At 36.7% G+C, this 15,000-nt stretch overlaps 1 protein-coding gene and 1 long non-coding RNA gene across 4 annotated transcripts in view; both read right to left on the minus strand.

The window, feature by feature from the left end:
- LOC136853479 (uncharacterized) overlaps window positions 1-7,013 on the minus strand; it is a 15,205-nt gene extending 8,192 nt beyond the window's left edge. Inside the window, exons 1-2 of the long non-coding RNA XR_010857475.1 lie at window positions 6,899-7,013; window positions 5,783-5,984 (exon numbers count right to left, since the gene is read on the minus strand). This is a non-coding gene — a long non-coding RNA (uncharacterized lncRNA). The remainder of the gene's footprint in view (window positions 1-5,782; window positions 5,985-6,898) is intronic.
- A 569-nt stretch (window positions 7,014-7,582) lies between these two features.
- Window positions 7,583-15,000, minus strand: part of LOC136853478 (uncharacterized) — a 17,365-nt gene continuing 9,947 nt past the window's right edge. For 2 of the 3 annotated variants that reach the window (XM_067129086.1, XM_067129087.1), the window contains exons 2-6: window positions 14,313-14,500; window positions 10,474-10,715; window positions 10,188-10,285; window positions 9,553-9,651; window positions 7,583-8,096 (exon numbers count right to left, since the gene is read on the minus strand). In XM_067129086.1, the coding sequence (XP_066985187.1) occupies window positions 7,988-8,096; window positions 9,553-9,651; window positions 10,188-10,285; window positions 10,474-10,715; window positions 14,313-14,463 (699 nt within the window). In that variant the 5' untranslated portion in view covers window positions 14,464-14,500 and the 3' untranslated portion in view covers window positions 7,583-7,987. The remainder of the gene's footprint in view (window positions 8,097-9,552; window positions 9,652-10,187; window positions 10,286-10,473; window positions 10,716-14,312; window positions 14,501-15,000) is intronic. The other variant, XM_067129088.1, reaches the window with a different exon arrangement.

Here is a 15,000-nt window from a genome sequence, read left to right on the forward strand (position 1 = left end):
ATATATATATATATATATATATATATATATATATATATATATATCGATTTTAAACTGTGTCCTCTTGTGTCTGGAATATCTAGGATTTTTGGGGATGGGTATTTTTAACTATACATATATATACATGTATATATAATATATATATACATACATAATATATATATATATATATATATATATATATATATATATATATATATATATATATATATATATATATTTATATATATATCGATATACCTTTTCAGTGACTTCTCTGTTTTCTTTCCCTCTCCCATACCCGACTCCCTCGAGAAAATATGCAACTCGGAAAAGGTTTCTACAACATATACTCCTACTTAACGGGCAGTTGACGACAACCATGATCGTTGTTCACAAAAGTATAAACATTATTTCGAAGCTTATCATCCAGGCCTAAAATCTTGGTCGTCAAATTTAGATATTTAATATTTGAAGGACAGAAAGACATGCATATAGACAAAATGCTTTTCTTGGTTGACTGCTGATAGAGGTTTCTCCCATTTTAATAGATTATTAGGTGTGTCTCTCTGCGTACATGCCTTTTTAACTCACTGATTTAACCCTTTTTTTGTTATTATTATATTTAGTAGTAATAGTCTTATTAATTAAACACATCTGAGTTTTCATCACAGCTTTATTCATTGTCAGGTCTGGCTGGCACTGATCATCTCATTATGCGTCAGTATGGTCATTGGCTCTTTCATGAAGTTCATAATAAAAATGATTCATGGAACTAATTTATTGGATGACATTCATCTTTCTAGAATAGCCAAGGTGGTGTGGACTGAAAGTAAGTCAGCAACAGGATCAAGTCTTATTTCTTGAATTTTTTTTTCTATTATCATTAATTTTTTGCAACAACATGAACTGGAAAAATGCGTTCCAGTAACTGTTATAAGCTTAGTTCATACATAGTATTAGATGGGAACAGTTGCAAGATCTACATATTTCTGATGTTTGGACTAAAATAGAAATAAAATCGAAATAATATTTTGAGATTAACTTTCCCCATTTCCGGTAAAGGAATGATACCTAAGAATAAAGTACATGAGCTAGAATGATCACGAAAAATCAAAGATATCTATTCCGATTTGCAGCGGTCCAGTCATTGCCAGAATCAGACTCTAGCCGACTGTTTCTCGTGACGTGGATGGTTGTCGGGTTCATCATTCAGGCAGCTTACAGTGGCGTCCTAACCTCCCTGATAACCGTCCCCAAGGTCACAATTCCTGTCGACTCACTGCAGGATCTCGTTTCATACGGGAAGTTCCCCTGGATCATTGAAGTTGGGTCTTACCTGCACAATACGCTTCTGGTAAGTTTGGGTTACTTTATAAGAATGAAGGAATAAATGTGGGACTTAACTGCAGGAAGCGATAGACTTTCCATTTAAAGGAGAGGCAGTTATCATTTAAAAAGAAAAAAAACCAACAGAAATAAAAGAATTCCAAAGCTTGGCAGAAGGGAAGATACAGTCGAGGTGGTGTGGACCTTAAAGGACGAGTAGCTTTCACGTTGAACTCAAATGCTCAGCGACCAAATTGTACCCGTAGAAAGAAAGACTAGCCGCATCGCAGCTAAGCGGCAGAGGATCGAGATAACTGTAGAGAGAGTGTCAAGATAATTTTCAAGAATTTTACCCAACTTCCCGACCTAGCAACAAGTGAATTGCTAACCTCTCATTCGACTTAGCCCATCACCGTGAGATATGATACAAATGAACTCATTGGAACGTGTTTCACAGATATAAATTTCTGACTCACATCGGGGCCAAACCTCGGTCTTTCAAGTGAGAATCCAGGGCGTTAGCAATTCATCAGCACAAATTATAAAGGAAGTTGGCGGATGAATTGCTAATGCCCTGGACTCTCACTCGAAAGGCCGGGGTTCTGTCCAGATGTAAGTCAGAAATTTATATCTGTTAAACACGTTCCCATGTGTTCATTTCCATCATATCTCACATTGATGGGGCAAGTCGAATGAAAAGTCAGCAATTCACTTGCTACTAGGTCGGGAAGCTGGGTAAAATTTGCTGGTACGTTTGCCGCTAGGCGCCTGCCTGGGAAAAATCTTAAGTGCATAGTACTTAGGTTACTTCTTTTATGGCTTGTGCGACTGAATTGCTAACGCCATGCACTTTCCCTTGAAAGACCGGGGTTCGGTCCCCATGTCAGTCAGTAATCTCTCTCTCTCTCTCTCTCTCTCTCTCTCTCTCTCTCTCTCTCTCTCTCTCTCTCTATATATATATATATATATATATATATATATATATATATATATATATATATATATATATATATATATATATATATATATATATATATACAAGAGTTTACAGTTTACAAAATATTTTGGGAAATGAAAGAAAAGTCATTCTGAGCAGAAAATGTTCTATAAATATATGCATTTTAAGGCTTCGCTTGTCGGTGAGGGGAATTTTAAAATAACCAGTATTATTACCACTGCTTTCATGCGATGGAGGTTGGTAACGGGAGGGGGTAGGAGTAGCCTGGGATTTGCGGGGGCTGGGGGTGGGGGAGCCAGGGACATAGAGAAGGAGGATAGAGCGAATAGGCCGATGTGAAAATAAAGTACTTCCCAGTCAAATGTATTATTTAGATTTTGAAGAAAAAAATGCAAGCATCATTGAATCCTTTTCTCTCCTATCAGTGGTATTCACTGGACACCGATAAAAAAAAAAAAAAGTAAGCCTAATTGAATCTCCCCTCCATCAAAAGTAGACTAATTCATTAGCCACCTATCAAATATTTCAAATGTATTTTAAAAATCTCTCCCTCTCCATCTAAAGTATTTGCTCAGCGACATTTACACTACTTATTTGATACGCAAAGCCATACGTTACCGCTGTCAGCTAATCATTGAAGTTAGATTACTTGCAAGAAAAAGAATCATAATTAAGACTATCAATCCACTTGCCTTATTCACTTCAACCTCTCCCCCCACCCCCCCGCCAACATCCCAGGCAACTCCGACCACCTCCCGTTACCAACCTCCATCGCATGAAAGCAGCGCTAATGATAACGGTTACTTTAAAATTCCCCCTCACCGACAAACGAAGCCTTAAAATGCATGTTTATAGAACTTTTTGTGTTCAAAATTACTTTTTCTGTCATTTCCCAAAATATTTGCATAAACTCATGTTACACCCTGTTTATGTATACATACATACATACATACATACATAAATACACACACACACATATATATATATATATATATATATATATATATATATATATATATATATATACACACATATATACACACACATACACTCTCGTTCTTTACCTTAGTTCTTACAGGCATATTTGAATGGAATGGAATGGAGATAAGATTTAGGCCAAAGGCCAAGCGCTTGGACCTATGCGGTCATTCAGCGTTGGAAGGGTTAAAGGGAAGGAAAAAATTATGAATGGAGGTACAGTAAAAAGAATGAAAGGGGTTGCAGCTAGGGACCGAAGGGACCCTGCAAAGAACCTTTAGTAATGGCTATAGTACACCCCATGGGGTGCACTGACGCCGCTACCCCCCTACGGGGACAGACATATTTGAAAATCTTTTCTAGACGCTTGCAGCATTTACAGTATACATATATATATATATATATATATATATATATATATATATATATATATATATATATATATATATATAAAGTATATGTGTATCAACACTGAAAATTTAATGATACAAATATAATTATACATTTCAAAACATGTTACATCACCTACCATTCATCATTTTCAGAAAGCCAAGAGTGGCCTTTATAAGGAAGTTCTTCATGGAGCGACCATCGTGGACGACTTTTATACCATTCGTGATATGGCGAAGAAGAAGCCCATTTCTGTGCTTATTCCCATTACAAACATGAAAAAGGTTCTGATGATTTTTAGTTTAAAAATCAAAGAAACAATAAGAGTAGAAATATTCTTCCTTAATTCAGGGTACTGACTAAGTCTTACGCCTACACGCTGTATTTATCAAGTAAACGTATGGCACTAAATATCAATAGAAATGTTACATATATAATATATATATGTGTATATATATATTATTTATATGATATATACACAAAAACACTCATATGTACATATATGTATATATATAATATATATATATAATTTTTGCTACCAATTTTCGTCCGCATAAACTCAAAATTAGAGTCCGCTATAGGGGTCTTGTTTCTTAATTCAGACTTTTTTTCGTTCTCCTCAGGTGATAAGCGAAGATTACAGCACAACGGGTCAATGTAATTTCTACATTGCAAGAGAGGCCATTCTTTCAGCACCTTTCGCCCTAGCTTTCCCTAAAGGCAGTAAACTTGCTCCCCTCTTCGACAAATGGTTAATATCACAACTCTCTCGCTTTTGCAGCTCCTGAAGTGAGCTTTCACCTCGCGTTCATCCATATGAACTTTCAAAGAATTTTGTTTTATATCAATAAATTTTGAAACATGACTTGTCTAAACAGCCTCTTGAAACACCGTAGTGTTCTAAAGAATTACCATCAAACCCTTGCTGAGACAGGATTAAGGTGACTCATTTATTTATTCAAATTCTTAATGTTCCCTTTTTATCAGGTTGTATTTATTGAAAGAATCCGGGAAAATCAGCAAAAGTATCCTCGCAGAGACGACGAATGCCACGGCTTGTCTTGTAAGGCCGGGGAGCGAAGTTGTCGAGGGACACAAGCCTTTTTCGGTGATGGACTTATCTGGAATTTTTCTCATCTTTGTTGTTGGTAAGCTGTAACAATTATCTTCCGGTTAAGTTTCCCTACATGAATAAAACGCGGTGTCTCCATTTTCTGCGTTTTGATTGTCAGCCTTGTAGGCATGTTATTTTTATAATCTCGATTTAACGAAACAAAAGTAAAAATATCTGCCGAATCAACTAGTATAGGTCTAATGTTTGCTTGGCCAAAAGCCTTTTCCGTGTAGATACCATTCTTTAAAGCTACCTTCTCCTTGGTAGGATGATTCGATAACTTGCACTATAGAGAAATTATTTCTATACTGTATATACGAAAATTACGTCGTACTTTGACTGTGGTTTAAGTGAAAGAGAATCGTACTATATGAGTAGTTTGAGGGCGTAGGTTTAGTTTCACTTTCTCGCTATTCCAGTCTATGAAACGCATCGTTTGATGAAAACAAATTAAATTGGGATTTTATACACAAAATATACAACGCTTTTGGCTTTGATTCGAATAACAATTGTTTTCTACGGTCTGTTTACGTCATCCTGAAAGACTCACCAGCGGTGACGTTTCGTAATTTCGTTGAAAAACCTTGTTTGATTAAATGCACTTACTTAACTCTATAACGTTCCCTTTTTATGTCTAGACTGAAAAATGTTGAAGGCACAGACAGTATCCTCCGGGCCTACCTACTACAAAAAAGTTTCAGTGACTGACAAAATACACCAGGTGTCCTTAAACATCACAATATATATGTTTTAAAGACGAGACTTCTTGACAAAACCAGTAACCTAAAGGCCTAGGCCTACTTGCTACTAAGGTCTTCTTTAAAAACGGGCAAGATCTTTTTTGGTTTCTTGTGGTATATATGAGATTAATCATGTTCTGATTTCATATTGAACTTGCCACTGCACGTATGTTGCCACAAAAATATGTTGAATGATATAAGACTGTTGACAGCGAAAGCATATCTACTGCTAACGACACATTAACTGACTAGCACAAAATTATGGGTAAATAAAATTCAGTATGCTTTGCTTACCGGTGAAATATTACTCCTTCTTCTCTACAAGAATTCCTGAGCCTATTTCTGTAATTATAAGCTGCACGACGTACCATGATGAAGATAACGGACAAATAAATCGCAGTACGCACTAAGCACATATTCACTTTCCGCGGTTCCCGGGTGTATGGGGATGGCACGAAGTTCTCCCGCCACTTCTCCGGCCCCAAGCAGAGCCGCCCTGGTGGAGGTACACCAAACTACATAGTACTAGTCTACAGATAACAATTGGGATTATTATTGAACCTCCATAATCATCACCCATAGCAACCATAAAAAAAATCTTTTCTAAAATTACATGAACACTTGGGGGAATACCCAACCTCTGAATCACTTGTAATCAGGATACTGCGAGGCAGTTGATCCTAAACATTTGATATGCGTGCGGTATCACAAGTTCACAACTGATGTGGTTGGTGGTTTCGGTAGTAGTTTAGTTTAGACACGGTTGCCTGAGAAATCTTTATTTTTTACTTCAGTTTCTTCTTTCTTGAATTAATTGTATATACGAAATCGCTCTCTTTCTGGGAAAAGTTAGTCTTTCATGTCTAACTGATTTAGATAAAAATGAAATAACTTACTTCGTGTGAACTAGTTATAATCTTGGCTATTTCTGAGACCAATAAAAGTTCTTCTAGCTGCATAACTGAAAATATGAAAATCCTCTCCTATGGTCATAGATCAAAAGCATTTTTGCCATGATAAAATCAGGGCTAGGTCCCTTCTCTTCAAGTTTTGGCTTAGTATTGTGAGACAACGCTTAATTACAAGCAAATACTTTCAGTGAAGGCGAGCGTAACGCCACTTCGGCACTCTTGGTTTATATTGCGTTAAAGAACTATTCACCAAATATTGAAAGGTTATGCTGTCCTAAGTGATTTTTTATTATTTCATTTGTACATTTTAGTCATTCATTCATATATCTCTTTATTTATATTCTTGCACTGTATGAAATCCGCTCTCATTCTTGTACAATGTTAGTGATTTTCAATCCTCTTTTACCTATATAATTAATGTAGATAATGATCATTTATTTTTTACAGAAAATAGACTTGAGCTAACATAATAGCCTACTTTATTGGACTGAAAGCTTACCTTAGAAGAACTTGCATCGTTTCCTCTCAATGGATGGCTTCTTATCAACTTGTTTTATGATCTATTTTGTAAAATCTAAAGCATGCATGTTTGTTTGTAGGGAAAACAGTTTTCCTGCAAATGAGAGCAAAAAAAGAAATGCAAGTGAGTTTGTACAGAATAGCTGATATCAATTGACAACAACGTCATGTTTACGTTTTTCCGTGCTTAACTGATTATGCTGGTTTTTATTACTGCTTTTAATTTATTATTCCTTTTAGTCACTCTTACTATTATTATTCAGCAGATGAACCCTATTCATATGGAGCAAGCTCACAGGGGCTTCTAAGAATATGGTGTTCATTTTAAAGAAGAAACAGTAGGTATCACTGAAATGAACTCATGTACACCCGTAGGTATGGTGATCAGCCTAGTTGTTTTACTGATGGAGGTTACTGTCAGTAAGGCTTGATTCTATGACCAGCAAAATGACTCCCGCACTGGATGATCATCAAGAAACTTTGATCAGTACAAGTGGAAAAAATGATGCTGCAGTTTACTACTTCAATAAAAAAAGAACTAAATCTTCCGTCATCAAGGTGGCAGGCAAGAAATTTGCAACTCATACACATGTGGGCATCCACCATCGACAAAACTGATGGAACGGAAGTAAACAGTTGAAATATCACTTAGAGAAAATACTGCTCACTTACAAAATTTATTTTCATGATACTGCGGCTCAAATAAATAAAGCTAAGCATACACTGCGAAAAAGTGTGTTTATTTTAATCCATTTTCGTCCACATGCGTTTTTGTAGTCTTCCTTTTACCTTTGTATTCCTGAATCCTTTCTTGAATATTTTCATCATCAACATCACTTGAGGATATTTCGAATATCATATTCCAGAATCTCCACAAATGAAAAAATATACATTGTTTCTATAGTAATTATTACAATCTCGATGAATCTAGGAAGTTTTAAAAATGGCAATGGTTTACTAAGATCTCCAAACTCAGACCCAAAATTTTTTAACAAGAACGCACATTAATCCTTGAACCATCTGTTCCTCTCATTTTAGCTTTAAAAAAAAACGCCCAATAATGGACCACCTAGTCAATGAACTTGATGGTTATTACTTTGCTGACAGCCTGCCATACTCTCAGCACACCGATATTGACGATCTTCTTCAGTTCTAAGGGACACTTCCTGTACAATTTCCTGCAAAAAAAGACATGAAAGAATAGTAGGGCTTTTGGCGAAGCATTAAATTAAAAATGGGTTCTAGCAAAGCAGGCAATATTCAAGTGCAGAAAATTACAAAATAAACTACCAAATGCCGAGCGAGAAATTCCAGTCTGTTGATCAATCAAACGTCCGTCATCCAAAACCTGTGTGATGAATGGGATCAATTTGTCTGATGGAACAAAGAATATTTATACAGATTTTGGGAAAATGGAAGTGATAATTACTTGCGTTTGAGTGCTCACAACAGCTAATTGCCAAGCCAAATGAAACTAATATTTCAGGACATGAAGAGTAATATTAGGTATCATTTAAGATTAAAGTGATCTATGTCACTTTTGGCAATTATTTTTTAGGCACACTCTCAAGCTAGGGGATAGTGTGGCACTTACAGACTCTGGCCCCAATGCCGAGTGGCTCTCCGCTTATGTATTGTTTATGTATTTGCCCTTTAAACAGCATGAGGTTACTATCAATGAAAAACACTTTGCGTGAACTAACCCAGGAGGCAGACACTCAAGGCAATTGTCTAAGTTTCCTATAATAAAGAAACTAATGGAGGAAGGTCTGGAAGGACACATTTTTACAAGGTCTTCACCAGAATTGCTGCTGTTGTAGAACAGGAGGCCATTATTCTAAACCCATTTTCTGCACAGGATAAGGATTTCCGGAAAGTTATGACTACAAACCGAAGAATTTCATTTATAAACGTATCTAGATGAAAAAGTATAGAAATTTAATGCTAATATGCTGGAAAATAAATTCTTAATGCTGAAATGTTTTGGACACTTGAAGAAAAGGAAGAGGAGAAATCAGTAGGAAAAATATTTGATTTAGAGAATATATAATATAAAATTTAGGCCAAAGGCCAAGCGCTGGGACCTAACAGCATTCAGTGCTGAAACGGAAACTGACAGTAAAATGGTTTCAAAACGTGTAACAGGAGGAAAACCTCGAAGTTGCACTATGAATAAACTGTTGGGAAAGGATGGAGAGTAAGACGGAAGGAAGAGAGTATGAACGGAAGTACAGTAAAAGGAATGAAAGGGGTGTAGCAAGGGGCCAAAGGGACGCTGCTGAGAACCTTAACTAATGCCTACAGTGTACCGCATGCGGTGCACTGACGACACTAACCCCCTAAGGCGTGTATTTGATTTGGAAGAGGCAGAAATCCAACCGGACGATACGATATGACAATCTTGGAGGAAGGCAACAGATGTAGACATATCCCAGATGGAACCTCGGGAAGAAAAAAAGCACTAAATAGAAAGGAATGGCATGAACTCATCACAGTTCTTAACAAGTAAAAGGAGAAAAACCAGTGGTAAAACCGTAGATGATGAAACCACCGTTGGGGACATTTTATCTAAAAGAATACGTAGCTTAATACTCGTAATTGTTTTACGTCAGAGACAACATTACGATACGTTACCTGCAGTCTTCACTATCAGACAAGATGCCCACTTTAGAAGCAGAGAGATATCTCCAAAATCTATTGTTAAGGTCCTCTTTTACCGGTCCATGATGGGGACTGAAAGCAAAAACAAAATAAACCCATGAGTCTCTCTCTCTCTCTCTGTCATATTGGATGAGCTGCTTTCCAGCAAACATACGTTTCTTCATCTGGTCCTTACAAAATAACCATTTTATTTAAATACTTATTAATTATACAGTTTTTTTTTAATGAAGGAGGGATTCTTTTTTTAAATTTAGATGCTCATAATTTTAATACTTCATCCGTGTTTTGAATTAAAAGATTAGATGTAAGAACTAACTTTTCCCTCGGGGAGTTTAGGGAGGGCAAGGGGTGTAAGCTCATCCATCATAAAAGAAATTTGAATAAAAGGAAGTTTCTAATATTCTGGTGGCATTCTTTCATAAGGAAGCACCCCTTCTACTGAAGCGATTATGCTTACAGTAGCTGATAGAGAAAATGTCTTCGGAAAATGAATATAATGAAGTGCATCACTTTTTTTTAGCAGCCATCCCCCTCAAAAAAAAAATTAAATAAAATAGAAAATTGCTGTTATCTTTAAAAGACAGAAAATAAATTATATGTATGCTCACAAAAGTTGTCTGAGAAAAATGTCTGACATTGGATAGTACGTCTCAGGGTCACTGGCCAGTTGGCAGAGTATTTTCTCCTGGCACTCCTCTTCTTCTACCTGAAATTGGAAAGAATGATACAAGAAATAACCAAGGAGAATTTATGATACGGAGTGACAAATCTGAACTGTTAGTGAATGCAGTACATTTAGTTCAAAACCAAGACAAGGGAAGCTAACGAAAAGCAGAATACCATTGCCTAATTTTAAATCATAATATACGTGAAAAATGTCTGACGAGGATTTACCTGCATATAGGAGAAGTACGCCCTTATCTTGGCGGTCTGAGACGAGTAGTAAGGATCGTCATATAAGTAGAGGTTTGATCTCCCTTCCTCTTCTTGCTCAGCATCTTCCAGATGTAAGGCTCTCGAAAATGACCTCACATAGGACGAAGTCGAATCCACTGAATCCGTCGGAATGTAGCCTACATACGTGCGGAACTTCAAGGACGGTATGGCCAGGGCCAATGGCATATTGAGAAGGGCGCCTGACAGGTGAAGGAGTTAGTATTATTATTATTATTAGTAGTAGTAGTAGTAGTAGTAGTAGTAGTAGTAGTAGTAGTAGTAGTAGTAGTAGTAGTAGTAGCAGTACTCAACATGAGAAAACATTCGAATGGAGCAAGGATAAAAGGTTATTGATATCCTGAGCAAGCCTCCTACAGACAGAATACATCTGTGAAAAAAGAAGAAAATCGTGGCAAAGTCAGGAAGGGCAACATACAGAATAACACATTAAATCAATAAATGTAAATAAGTCAGGAAAAAATCTAAACATTTATAAATGTACTTCAAGAATTGTCCACGGTGCTAGGACAGTTCGTCCCTGGTCAATTCGCCGTCGGTTAATTTGCCCCCGGACAATTCGTCGTCAAGTCAATTCATCGTCACTGAATTCCTCCCCAAGACACGGAAGTAAAGGGGAAAATACCCTAAATGCAAGGGAAAGTTTTGAACGGTTACTTTAGAACTGGAATTGTCGTTGTAGATAAAAAAAAAAAGTTTAGAAGAAATAACAGCAAATCGAGTTAGATTTATTCAGTACGTCTACCCAACAGCATGACTACCTAAAAGATCATAACTTCAGAGAAATGAAAAAACAAAGTGGTCGATCAAGAAAATTATATATACACAAAAAATAAGTAGAATGCTGATGGGTCTACGGCGTACTGGAGGTGCGAAAATCGTGCGTGCAAGGCGAGACTTCATGCAAATGAAACCTATAAAGAGCTTAAGAAAATTGGGGTTAATAATCACGCTTCAGCTGCTGCAGAGGTAATTGCAAGGATAACGGTTTCAAATATTAAAGTTAAGTCTATTTCATCTCGTGATAGACCCCGCTCAATATAAGGCTAGTGAAGTTGACAATTTAAACGACTGTACATTGTCGCAAATACCTCCGTTTGCACAGCTTAATAGGAACAGTATTAGACGTTGGAGGCAAGCTGATTCCAGCTATCCCGCCACCCTACTTACAAATGTTGGGTTTTCCATTCCAAGTGAATAATACCCCTACCTTGATAATGATGAAAAGTTTTGCAATATGACAGTGGGATGGAAGATTCGAAACGAATACTAATATTTGCAAATGACGAAGCACTTCGACAGTTAAAACAATGCAAGAACCGAGTGGTAGATGGAACATTCAAGTGCTACTCTAGTATATTTGTTCAGTTACATGTAGTGCACATTCAAATTAATAATTTTAATGTCCCACGATTGTTCGCACTGCTCTCTGACAAAAGTCAGAACACATATAGTAGAGTTTTTGGCAAAATAAATGAATTTATGCAGAATGATGATCCTGAAAATACAATAATGGATTTCGAAAAAGCAGCCCATATTGGATTTCTGGAATCGTTCCCTGGGTCGAATTTTACATGCTGCCTTGATAAGGTTGCAGATGGATATGAACTACTAGATGATGATGATGACATTCCACAGTCAATTGTATCCTATTTTGAAAATAAGTATATTGGACCACGACCACCCCCAGCCTCAATTTGCCCCCCCTCACATCCCCAAGCCCCAAGAAGTAACAGCAGCGGGTTTTCCATTATTCATATTTTCCATTTTCCCTGCCGAAATTCAAATGTGTCACCACATTAAGTTATATCTACCTATCTATCTATCTGTCTGTCTGTCTGTCTATCTATCTATCTATATTTCTCTATCACACACAATGTTTGTTTGTCTTCCTATTTTCCTGAAATACCTTGCCCATGTGGCTTCAAAAAGCACATAAAATAGCTCAAAATAAAAAAACCAGCTGGTTAGGCTTGCTTCGCTCGCCAAACCATCTTCGCCCCCCCCCCCCAACAAAAATCTGAAATGACGCCCCTGGGACCACCTAGAGGAACGGGGCGAGGAGGCGACGCCTTGAACCTCCCTTTCCATTATATGGAATGTGTGGGATCGATGTTTCTTGGGGATTGCCCCTATTACAGATCATTCAGAAGCCCTCCACAGCGAGCTGAAACACACAGTGAATATTAGCCATCCAAATATTTGCAAACTCATTGATGTGCTTAAATTTGCAGAAATTTTTCCAAGGAGTAGAGCCAGTCCAAAAGAAAAGGTACAGAGATATGAACCTGCGTATAAAAAATGCCACAGAAAAATTATTCAAGCCAAAATATTAATCTAAAAGCAATTGGTCACGATCTTAAATTTTGATTTTTAATGTCTATAAAATGGTCACTTGGTTCTGGATTTTAACGTGTTTAAATAGATATTTTTTCTAATACAGATACTTGTTTTTCCATTTTTCCTATAATCTCGACTAACTGACTGACGAAGAAGTGGCTTGACGATGAATTGACCAACGACAAATTGTCGGAGGACAAATTAACCGACGACGAATTACCAGGGACGAATTGACTGGACGAAAATTCTTGAGATGTATGCTAGTATTGCACCAGGCCCGGTTTTTTTTTTGCCATGCCCCTAGGTTAGGTTACTTTTAGGTTAGGTTAAGTTAGATTAGTACTCGCTGAGTAATTTGGGTGTGGGAAACACAATGAGAATATTTTCACCAAAATTCTATGATTAGTTTTTAAGATATGGCGTCCAGTTATTTTCAGGGAAAGGTCTCGGTAACTCGGTTACATCTCGGGAAAATGCAGGCCGGACACCGAAAAAAAGGGAGTTAACGGAGCTGCAGAGGTAAAGAAAAGCAGACTCATCGAATCCTGGAATGAGGGACTCTAGAATTCTAAACTTTGTTCCATCGATTTGCGTCTAAGATAATAATATGACACTGCCCTAAGGCCTCAGACAATTGAGTAGAGAATCTAACATTTCTTTTTATTGTAATGTTCCGCTGGACCAGGCTACAGTTCAACCTCAGAAATAATGAAAATTATAAAACTATTCAGTAAAGTCTGATGTAACCATTGAGGATGAAATCAGCGAAGGTAATATCAGTGTATTTAATGACAGTACATGCCAGCAGTAAAATGAATAAAGAAATGACTTATAACCCCATAATCGAGATGTGCATGAATTTATAAGAGCACAAGTTGAAATTGTGAAGCTGGTTCACCACTGCAGGAAAAAATATTATCCAGGAGTACCGCATCACCTAGGACGGATACTAACGATGGACTTGACATTAAAAAACACAGAAGTTGGAAACGGACTGCATCGAGTAAAGAGAAAGAAATTCGCTTGATAATCTTCCAAGCAACGTAGCTCTCTAATTAGCATGCCATAAAGGTTTAGAAAAATACAAGAAAATATACGTTAGTATTTTCGCTGCTCTCAGGATTTTATCATCTATAATTTGCATATATAAATATGGTAAAAAATGGGAGAAGCATTATTTGGTTAAATAATTTCTACAACATAGATTACTCGTTTAAAGAGAAAACAGAACAAAAAGAGTTATGTAAATACAGATATGAATAACAAATATGCAAATAAATATATACCTAAAGTAAAATGGCAAAATAAATATATTTACTATTTTATACAGTACGGCATGTAATATTAGCAGCAGTGACAGAAGTAATAGTAGTCGAAGTACTAGTAGTAAAAGCAGTAGCAGGGTTTCCCCTCTACAAAGGCTCCTCCTAAAGTCTCACCAAGAGTAAAAGAAGCATCTGGATTGATGTAGATGTATCGGCCTTCTTCTTCTTCTTCTTTAGTATAATCGTTGGTCCTCAAATCATCCTCTGAACTTGCAACAATCCCATTCAACAGCAACATCAGAGAAATTGAGACCTCCACTAACATCTTGAGTGGGAAAGCGGAAGACGAAGCTGTAGGATATCTGCAAAAGTTTCGTTCGGTATGCACCTTTACATAATTTCTCTGAATTATATAACATAAACACAAATACACACACACACACAAAAACATACGCACACACACATATATATAAGTGCTTCTTATATTATATGCCAAGGGACCATTGCGGTATTGGATGGATGTACGTATGTATGTGTATATATATACACACACACACACACACACACACACACACACACACACACATATATATATATATATATATATATATATATATATATATATATATATATATATATATATATATATATATATATGTAATTCACAAATATCAACCCACAAATTTCGTTGAACATCCAATTTCATATCTCGGGAATAACATATACCAAAGAGGAATTGTAGGTATTAAGTGTTTCGTCACCAGTGGAATTCGAACTGCCGCCTAGTTGGAAAACGACGAAAGCACAGCTACTATGATGGCTCAATGGTCACTGTACCTTCGTTATTCCCCAGTTCGAATCC

Source organism: Macrobrachium rosenbergii, chromosome 27 (assembly GCF_040412425.1).
Source record: "Macrobrachium rosenbergii isolate ZJJX-2024 chromosome 27, ASM4041242v1, whole genome shotgun sequence".
Taxonomy (NCBI): domain Eukaryota; kingdom Metazoa; phylum Arthropoda; class Malacostraca; order Decapoda; family Palaemonidae; genus Macrobrachium; species Macrobrachium rosenbergii.